We start from the raw sequence: 11,228 nt of genomic DNA, 5'->3' as shown, positions 1-11,228 counted from the left end.
GGTGTTTGAGGTATATTCAGAGCTTCATTCTGACGACTGGAGCATTCTCTACTTCTCTACGGAGCGCCATTTATGCCTTTATTAACTTCAATAATAGAAATAGTACTACGGTAACTGCTCAAGTGGACCCAATTTAGCACCAGGGTAGCACAGTGATATAAAATAGAAATAAAAGTCACTACTTTTAATATCGTTTTGTATATACCCATATCACAAACTGACAAACAGAAACATCTTGGCATTCACATTGATTCAAATTTATCTTTTTCTTTTCATGTAAATAAACTCCGTTCCAAACTGGGCTTGTCCATCTCCATCTTATCGCGTGCTGGGTCATTTCATTAATAAACACACATCTATACTCCTCTATAAAACTATAATCCTCCCACACATTGACTATTGATGTAGTGTTTGGGGAATCAGATCGAATATTGACCGAATACAGACCATTCAAAATAGAGCACTTCGCTCATCCTCTCACACCACGAACTAACATTTACAACACCTTAAAACTTCATACAGTCCAAGATCGCATGCATCTACAACTGGGCTGCCTTGCCTACAGGTCTGCAAATGGTCTTGCTCCGGAATACCTTGCCCTGCGTCTTGCCAGAATTCCAAATCATCGATATAGGACTACCCGAAGTGTCAGTGAGAGGAAATTTGTCGCCCCTTTCCCTAAAACTGAAGCTAAACTTCATCTATAGAGCACCAACATACCTGAATTTGCTACCCACCAAACTAAGAAATGCGGTAACAATAACTAATTTTAAGTCTGCTCTAACAAAATATTTAATCCTAAAAGAAAAAACTCAACGTTTTGTATAGTATTGAAGGCTATATTTTTGTATTTATTAAGTACATATATTATATATTTTTATATTTTTTATAACATAGTTCATCCGTTTTTCATATATGTTTTTGACTGTCTGCATATGCTGTTTAGGGTCACCCTCACAAAATAAGGTTTAATAAAAACATAAAATAGAAATAAAGTCACTAAATTTTAATATCTTTTCGTATGTTAATACAATGTGCTCAAGTGGACCCAATTTGGCCCCAGTGGAGCACAGTGATATAAAATAGAAATAAAGTCACTAAATGTTAATATCTTTTCGTATAAAACACTGTGCTGCTGCTCAAGTTCTTTTCGTATGTTTAATACACTGTGCTCAAGTGGACCCAATTTGGCGCCAGTGGATTTTTTTTTAAATGGAAAATAATGAATAAAATTATTGTCTTTTTTTTTTTGGCTCTCGCCAACTGATTTGATGGTATAAATGTTATGTTTAGCGCCCTCAATTTATTTTAATGTTATAAAAAGGAATTAATTCTCTTCGTTACGTGTTTAGAAGAGAATTAATTTTATCTCATCGTAGTTTGGTATGCCGTGCGTTTGTTATGCAAATGAGTGTGCACATGTGCTGTGGGAAAGATGGTATTGTTAGTTATTCCCGATCAACACACAACACTGTTCAATTTTTATTTTGTTAATCTTTTACATTAGAATTGTAATTCTACCGTTACACATTATAGTGTATTTTTAAATATCCGTTTCATGCAAGATATTGTATTATAGAACATTTGCAAAGATGCCGATTTCCAGACCAATTTCGAAGCTTAGACTAATTCCGCCGCCGGGCTAGGCCATAGGCATATACGAAGTCGAGTTTTTAAAGTAGAAAACCCCACCTAAAATGTTGAAGTCGCATCTGGATAGTTGACATTTTAACATTATCATAATTATCATAGGTGACTACTATGTATATTAATAGGTACAAGTTAAGTGCATTTCTGGGCTCTATTCTCATTTCTCTTCCTCAACCATGGATGGGCTAGTATTACTGGAGACTTAATATTTAATAAAGATTAACAAAATCAAAATTTTACTTTTAAATTTAATGTTGTGGCGTGTTCACCGCGTAGGACTAACAATACCATCTTTCCCATTACACCTGCACAAACTCATTTGCTTAACAATGCAGGGCTTACCAAACTGTTTAAAAATAGCTACAAGGTCCCCAGAAATGACACCTATAGTATTTTGAAACATGATATATAAGAGTCTTCACTACCCCACCATGAATGGGGCTGAGCAAAGACAATTTTGAAAAAAATATTTATTGAAATATGAAACGCGGCCGTGCATTGCATGTAATTCAACAAAACAAAATTATGAAATACAAACAGAGCTAGCACACAAAAGCCTACTTACTAATTTTAATATTTTTATAATTTAGAAAAGAATTAGAATTATCATATCACCTTTGAAACGTATAAATTGACTATTATCAGCTTTTCACTCATGTAGTTGGTGGCGTAACGGGTAATGCTCAGTTTTGAGTGCTATCGGCTGGGGTTCGAACCTCGACGGATATTTTCTTTTTTTTAATATTGTTTTTTTTTAAATAGAGATATGTGACACTGTATTGTCGAACATGTATGGTATCATACCGGTACGGTAGGTATTCAAATATGCTTAATACGAAAAGATATTAGACATTCAATGACTTGTTTCTATTTATATCACTGTGCTCCACTGGCTCCAAATTGTGTCCACTTGAGCACAGTGTATTAACATACAAAAAGATATTAAAATTAGTGACTTACTTCTATTTTATATCACTGTGCTCCACTGGTGCTAAATTTGGTCCACTGAACCAGTTACCGTAGTACTATTTCTATTTCGGAAGTAAATAAAGGCATAAATGGCGCTCCGTAGAAGTAGAGAATGCTCGATCGTCGAAATGCCCGAAATGACGCTCTGAATTTACCTCGGGGTGTTTGACGTTTCTCATGCATGATGGCCACCAAGACGTCGACAAGAAAAAGAGAACAATGGGTACGAAGCTTCACAGTTTCTGACCCAGTCACTCATCCTAAAGGATTTACCATTTACAAAGTAACATATATGGTAAAATTTGTTTTATTTTTCCACTGACTTAGAGGCCTAGAGTAGGCATAATATATTAATTAGGCCGCGCCTAGCTAGGCCTGCTACTAGCTAGGGCCTAGGCCTAGGCTAGCCTAGGAGGGCCAGGCATAAACATAAATGTAAAGGCGTAGAGAGTAGATAGTGGGACCATTCGGTCCCGGGCCTGGAAGATTCGGCCCCGAGCCCGGAAGATTCTGCTCAGTGCATGCATGGACTCCATGCCATGGTGCATGTGATGGATGATGGGCGGTAGTTTCTATATGGAGGATGGCCCTGTCTGCGTCATACTACTAATAATAATAGATAGATTGTCACAACCCTCACTTATTGCACTGCAATTTCTAGTATACATTTATTATTTTTCCAATGTTCTTTTTACAGGGTTTTGTAATAAACAAACCAGAAGAAACTATAGAAGTAAGTAATATGTGTATTAAATTGAAGAATAAATCGTTACATGTGTACATTACTAGCCTAGTCCAAATGTCTACAATTGTCATTTTTATTTTAAAGGCCAGGTGCGGGCAAAAATTTCTATTGATCATACATTCCAATAATTATCGATCTATAGTTTCCCCTATGTTTAATAATTTTTGAGATTTTATTTTTGTTACACGAGCTTGTTGAAAATAAGCACTTTCTTATCAGTGGGGGGATAGTTCAAATTACACAGTAAAATCTCTATTCTTTTGTACACAAATTTTGTAAATAGAGAGGCACTTTAAAAAGCTATAAAAAAATAAACGGTTTGGTAAAAAATGTTATCAGATGACTAAATATAGGTAATATAACTTGAATTTTACATTTCTGGTATTTTTATTCAACTTCAGATTTTTATTTTCATGCTATAGGAAAAATTATCCACCGTATATCCGCCATCTTTTTTCACCTTCTAGGGAGTCACCAGACATGTTATTACATTAGGTTCAACTACCTAACTACTGAAAAAAAGTCTTCCTTGTTTTTATAGCAGAATTTTTCCAAATTTTGTATTTGACCATATTAAGGGAAATTCATGTTTTTCGTCTTGATTTCTGTTACAAATATTTGATTTATGTACAATTAACCAGATATTATATTCAAAATTCATGCCTGTACCTCAGCTTTAAAGGTATATTATTAACGATGGTTAAAAACAATTTTAACTTATAGGTAACAGTTTGGAAGCGATATAATGATTTTAAAAAACTCTATAAGGCTTTGTTTACAATCCACCAACAAATGCGACGTCCTGAGACATTTCCACCATTTGCAAAGGCAAAACTATTTGGTAGGTTTTTTTTATTTCCGACATGGTTTTACCATTTAATAACTCAGACAGTAACTGTGTTTGGGGAACTTAATTGAGTACTATATTAATGGTTGTTTATCTCTAGTACCTAGTATCTCTAATACCAACCCCTAAATAGAAAAGTGATATTCAATGGTTACATTAAATTGTTGAGGCTGATAAATGCGAAACCGAAAACTAACTTGCAGATTCTATAATTTCTTGGAAATAGAACAATTCTGCTCTAAAATGATTTATATTAATACAATCGTTCTTGTTTCAGGTCGGTTTGATAATGATGTAATTGAAGAAAGACAAAGGAGTTCTCTTAAGCTGTTAGAGTTTGCTGCTACAAAGTCTTACTTGGTTAAGAGTAATTTTTTTGTCAATTTTTTTGAGGTAAACAATTTTATCATGTACTATTGTAAGAAACCTTCTCCTCAGGACCATTTTTATATCCCCATAAGTGCCTACAAAAAAATCTGCAATAATTCTGTTATAGGTATTGGTTAAAAGCAATGAGGACAAAATACTGTACTACAATAACTCTGTTATTATTATAATATATTAGATATATGTTGTGTTTAATACAGAACCTGATGAGGACCTGTAAAAATAATAGGATATTAAATATTGAAATATGTCCCATCTTTTATTTATGTTTCATATAGGGTGGAGAAAAGAGACTTGCAGAATCAAGAGGCCAGCCAGTTGACAAAAATATATTATTACCAGATGTATTGACTCAAGACAGAACGACGAAAGAGCTTTCACCATCTGAGACAATAGAAAGTAGCTCTGGCGCAAGTTCACCAAACCTAGGCCGTCAAGTATCAGAAGCATCAAACTTAGGTGGCGTGTGGCTCCACCGGCAGCATGAGGACGACGAAGAAGATCCACTTGCAGAGCTCCGTGGCCTAGGGACTGATAGCGATCCTACAGGTTTTGATAATGACAATGATGATGACAGGACAACATTCAGTGAAGATTCTGTGCCATCAACACCTCTTCCACAAGTTCAGGATGTTTCTTTCTTTGATCCTCTCAATGATTCTGGTTGGTCATTTAACTTTTTGTTTTTTTCTTCAATATGTGGATCTCCAGTCCTTATCCGAGAAAACTTCAGGAGAAGATTGAACCTCTTCCGATTTTTTGGACTATGGGTTGTGTGGTGCACCCCTGAATTATATTTTACTCTGAAAGGTGGTTGAATGTATGGAAAATAGCAAGAACCTAAAATGATACAAATTTGCATATTTTAACCACCTTTAAGTAAAAGGATAAAAATCATTTTTGATTTAGAATAGTTTGAAAGCTTCCTAGTGTTACTTTACAGGTATAATTGTCATTCTTAAATTCTAAATCATCAACCCCTGGTTTGTTATTTGAAGATCTATTTTGTTTTCTAGATTTGCCAGCCGAATCCAAAGATGGCATTATGTCACACAGCAGTAGTTGGCTGTTTGAAGCAATGGACATGTGTGCTGGATTGCAGAAAGAAACATCGTTACCTCCAGTTTCTGATCCTCCTACTGATGATGCAATCACTCTAAACTTTCCAAGCCAATCAAATAATGATCAACCAGTTGATTGTGCTGACGGCATTTTAGAATCTAATGATATAAAAGTAGTAGAAAATGCATCAATCAATGATAAAGCTGTTGGAACAAGTATAGTTCCAGCACGTAAAGATGATCATCACGCAAAATCGATGGCAAGAGCTTATTTGAACTGTATCCGTGCTCAACAAGCTGCCGAACGCGATGAACAACTTGGTGTCGATGGAGGTATAGTTGATAGTAGGAATGCATTGGTGCAACAGTTACCTATCGGGGTGCAAAATAAAGCGTTGCATGATTTAGCAACTCGTGATAGAACTGCATCAAACATATCTGTGTCTACAATGGATCTTGGGGGTGAAGACGACTATTTGTATAAAGCTGCTAGTCATATTAAACTAGCTTTGGAAAATGAGGCTACAGGAAACTATAAATCAGCATTTACATATTACAAAACTGGTGTAAATGTTCTCTTACAAGGAGTTGTTAGTAAGTTTTCAATGTTTTTATTTCATTCATTCATTTCAGATATTGTTAGTCCATTGCAGTGCAAAGGCCTCTGCAAGCAAAACAGTGTCAAAGTTCTGTGAAATGTATTTAACAGTATTTTTTCATTTTTTTAAATATCATTTGTTTTCATTGTTCTTCCAGCGGATAACAACAAGGCTCGACGTGAGGCAGTACGACGTAAAACAGCGCAATATCTTATGAAAGCAGAAGATCTTTACAAGAAATTCCTTTCTGCAGAGGCTGCAAATATTGATCGATGGAATGTATGTAATATATCGTCAGCATTTTCTATAGAAATTGTATTAAAAGAATTCTTTGAAAAAATGGTCTAAAGTTTTAATATTTTCTGTCAATAAATTATTTTCTTTTTTATAGTCTGATCAATTTCATGTGGATATGGATCACAACTCACTACATTTACGTGGGTCATTTGATGACCTCAAGAATTTTAAAGTTATTGGTATAATTGACAGAGTGTTATTAGTTCTAGATATGGTGTCTAACCAAATGTTTGTCATCAAAGTAAAGTATTATTTTTTGTTATTCAATTTATTACCATGTTATTTTGTTTTTAATTAATTTGTACTACTTAGTTTTGTTATTTTAGTATTTTAAAATAATGATGGAGTAAGAGCAGTTTTCTGTTTGGGCTCATGCATATTACTTGCTGGAGTAAGAGCAGTTTTCTGTTTGGGCTCATGCCTATTACTTGCTGGAGTAAGAGCAGTTTTCTGTTTGGGCTCATGCCTATTACTTGCTGGAGTAAGAGCAGTTTTCTGTTTGGGCTCATGCCTATTACTTGCTGGAGTAAGAGCAGTTTTCTGTTTGGGTTTATGCCTATTACTTGCTGGAGTAAGAGCAGTTTTCTGTTTGGGCTCATGCCTATTACTTGCTGGAGTAAGAGCAGTTTTCTGTTTGGGCTCATGCCTATTACTTGCTGGAGTAAGGGCAGTTTTCTGTTTGGGCTTATGCCTATTACTTGCTGGAGTAAGAGCAGTTTTCTGTTTGGGCTCATGCCTATTACTTGCTCCTGGCAACTTTTGCCGAATAAATATTATTATTTTTAATAAAATTGTGGAAATAAATTGAATTGAATTATTAACTGATGATGATCGAAAATAATTTTAGTTTTCAGATTACTTAAAAACTTACTCTTTTTAACACTACGGCCTATGTACACTTTGTCCTTGTTCTACAGTATTTCTTATTTTAAATATTGTTTTTTTTGTTCTAGGTTTTACAAAAGTGTGCTGTTCCTTCAAAGAAAAGAAAAACTTGTGTTCCAGTAAAATGTCGTTTTATGGTTCAACTCTGCCAGTATTTTGAAACAGAAAATGCTATATACCTTGTTATAGAACACGCTAGTGGTGGCAAACTGTGGGATTACGTAAGTGGGTATCTAAGGCAAGAAGAAGACGCCATGGCAAAACAGTCGCTGACCAATAGTCTGGACAGAAGTAGGAATTCTAGTAGGGCATCAAAACGATCTCGTGACAATAGTGTTCTTGAGGAAATTGCAATTGAAGACGGAGAGGTTTTTGAATCAACAGCCGATAAAAACGATCTAAAAGATATTCATAGTACTGTTGAACCTGCAGTTAATTCTTTTGAACCGAATCCAGAAATAGAATCAAAGGAAACAAGCCCAGTCCCAGACAATAATCAAGACTGTGCCAGCAGTTATGTTGAGCTTGTTACTGACTATACCCATAATATTAATTCATTAACTAGTGATGAAACGATTTTGAAAGAGCCATCTGAAAAAAACTCTAAAGAACCGTTAAGTAATAATCAAGACTTTACTGATGACACTATGCCATCTGTTGCTGCGCCAAATCTCTCCATTTTAAACACCACTGCATCAGATGTTGAATCAGATGTAGTGGATGAAACTGATGATTTGAGTATGAGCACTCTTATGGAGAAATGCTTGCAGTATGATGATGATAATTTACAAACACAACCAGATAATGTGTTTGTTGATAATCAGGAAGCGTCTTTGCCTCAAACCACACCAGACAGACAACCTCCTCCAATGTGCTTGTTCAGTATTGACAGCTTAGAGAGTGACTTCTCAAGTCCAGAACATGTGATGAATGGAGATATTTTCAGTTTCGATCCACGTAAGTCGGGTCGAACATTAAAAGACATCCCAGAGGATAACAATACATCAAAGAGCAATTCATCACGAAAGCTTGATTTCGATCGTTTTCCAGAAAACGAAGCGGAAGTGTCGGATAGTAATGAGGTAATTGATGATGTGCTAGACTCTATTGATAATTCACAAACTAAAAAACCATCTGGTTACTTTATGGAAGATATTGAAGATAATGTACCTAATTTGCTAGATTCATTCATCCACAAAACGCCAGACACAAGTGGATTTGGCATCGTTATGGACGCTACCACAATGAGCAGTGGTTCATCAATTGATGGAGATTCCTCTGAGCTCTTGCAATCCGTTGAAGTCACATGTGACAGTACAGTCAATTCTGCTGATGACTTTCTTGTCGTAGATTTAGTTGATAACAGTGCAATCTGTAGAACTGATAACAGTACTAACCGTCCTATACTTCAAACACAGACATCAAAGAGCAATCTCAATGTGTCTGGGATGGGTAAAGGGTGTTTTCCCGGAATTGATAATGACAACCAAATTGAGGGTGAACCTGAATCTACCAAAGAAGTGTTAAATTTGCCTGAAAGTTCTCCGCCAGAAGATGATACTTTTTCTGTATTTGTTAATCCATTTGAAAAATATGAATCTAGTGAAGCAGGCAGTACAACAAATAAACTGCAATTCAATACATGGGTTAGTATCGAGGACTCTCCTGACCGCAAACCCTCTGTTACAATACCAAAAGGAATTCCAACCCCAGTTTGTAGTCCAACGAGGAAAACTTCCGTTGATTCTAACAAAAAAGAGAATACTACTGAAATGAATGAACAGAAAGAAAATTTGGAAAATAATGTTGGAAAGAAAACTTTAACTGACAATGGAATAACCGGTAATGGAATAGCTTTATCGCGTGATCGGACAATGTCTGTTCTATTTGAACATTTAGACAATGAACAGTTGAGAGTTAACGCCACACTGCCAGAGTCATGTATACGTTTTTGGATCGCAGAAATAGTACTTGCTTTAGAAGATCTTCATTCTATGGGTATTATATGCAGGTTGGTTCTTCTTTCATTATTATACATTTTGAGTTTATTTATTTATTAGTTGGAAGTTAATAATATTAAAGTGCAAGTAAGTAATAAAACTTCAACACCAAATGAATTCTGGGGCTGTACACAATATTATATAATATATAGTATAATTCACACTATTTTGTTTTGTTGATTTGTTCCCACAGAGATTTAAACCCTAGCAATATTCTTCTTGGTGAGCGTGGTCACATCCGGTTATCTTACTTCAGTATATGGCAATATGTAGAAGATGATGCAAAGGAATTGGCAATAGACAACCTGTATTCTGCTCCAGAGGTCAATGGGATCTACAAGGTCACGCAGGCTTGTGATTGGTGGACTGTAGGAACTCTTCTGTTTGAGCTCCTCACAGGAAAGGTAAAGTAAACTTTTTAAAATGTATTATTTATTTTCAGAACAAATATTTAAAAAACATATTTTTCAAGGAAAATCATCATTCACTTTAAAGGAATTAAAAGTGTAAGATTGTACACCATGATATTCAATGTATTTGTATTTGTAGACCCTGCACAATTGCCATCCAAGTGGAATCAACAGTCACACCGAACTGAAAATACCTGATCATGTATCCAAAGAAGCTAAATCATTACTAAAACAGGTACAGTATTAGGAAGGAAATTGGCTACTAACATAACCACTTTTGAATGTTGCACAAAAAATCAACGATAAAAAAGTAATAAACACAATATTTGTTTACAATGTTAATTTCTATATCTTTTCTATTTTCTGTTACTTTATTAGCTTCTTTTGGTAAACCCAAGCGAGAGACTAGGCTCAGGGTTAGCTGGCTCTGAAGACATCAAAAACCATCCTTTCTTTAGAGACGTCAACTGGAAAACCTTAACCAGCTGAAGTCAATTAACTGCTGTACTTTCATTGTGCCTTAAGGCTGGCTGCTACTAACTAAAGTCAACAGATATGAATACAATTCTCATTAAGTTTTGTTTAAAAGATATTCTTAAGTAATTTAATTTAACATGTATTTGTTGAGATACCAATACCATTTTATCTAAAAGTTCATGATTTATCTTAATCTAATAGTAGCCATATTATGCTCCTAAGAAGAAAAGAAAACTTTTACTCATAATGTTGCACCAAATCATTGCTATATCTTTTGTTTCTATATATAGTTTTAAAATATTATGTTAAAATTCTACTTAATTTTAGAGGTTTTATTAATTTATTGAATTGTTGACACATAGATGTAAATATTTAAATAATTTATTTTAAATAAAGCAAATAAGTATGCCTCTATGCAATGTCAAAATGTATTAGTTTTAAAGGTACACTTAAAATGTTCTTTAAAATATAATATATACAGTAGGTAGGTATTTTAACACAAACATTTCAAGGTGTTTTGCCCATTTATTATTATATAATATATACAGTACAGTACTTGTGCTCTATTCTAGGTGGCCATGTATATATAAAATGTAATAATATAAGAATTTCAATAATTTAATACTATAATACAAAGACATTGTAATACAAAGACATTGTAATACAAAGACATTGTAATACAAAGACATTGTAATACAAAGACATTGTAATACAAAGACATTGTAATACAAAGACATTGTAATACAAAGACATTGTAATACAAAGACATTGTAATACAAAGACATTGTAATACAAAGACATTGTAATACAAAGACATTGTAATACAAAGACATTGTAATACAAAGAAATTGTAATACAAAGACATTGTAATACAAAGACATTGTAATACAAAGACATTGTA

At 34.3% G+C, this 11,228-nt stretch overlaps 1 protein-coding gene across 1 annotated transcript; it reads left to right on the top strand.

Moving 5' to 3' along the window:
* The first annotated feature begins 2,803 nt into the window (after nucleotides 1–2,803).
* Nucleotides 2,804–10,996, top strand: LOC140059861 (ribosomal protein S6 kinase delta-1-like). The gene is made up of 12 exons (XM_072105813.1): nucleotides 2,804–2,914; nucleotides 3,317–3,352; nucleotides 4,088–4,205; nucleotides 4,489–4,604; nucleotides 4,877–5,261; nucleotides 5,615–6,253; nucleotides 6,416–6,537; nucleotides 6,650–6,796; nucleotides 7,509–9,451; nucleotides 9,634–9,844; nucleotides 9,990–10,085; nucleotides 10,229–10,996. Exons 1-12 carry the CDS (start codon nucleotides 2,804–2,806, stop codon nucleotides 10,337–10,339), a joined length of 4,035 nt encoding a protein of 1,344 aa, XP_071961914.1. The 3' UTR covers nucleotides 10,340–10,996.
* The last annotated feature ends 232 nt before the right edge of the window (nucleotides 10,997–11,228 follow it).

The sequence above is a fragment of the Antedon mediterranea genome, chromosome 10 (assembly GCF_964355755.1).
Source record: "Antedon mediterranea chromosome 10, ecAntMedi1.1, whole genome shotgun sequence".
NCBI classification, from domain to species: Eukaryota; Metazoa; Echinodermata; class Crinoidea; order Comatulida; family Antedonidae; genus Antedon; species Antedon mediterranea.
This window is presented reverse-complemented; position numbering and strand designations above follow the sequence as displayed.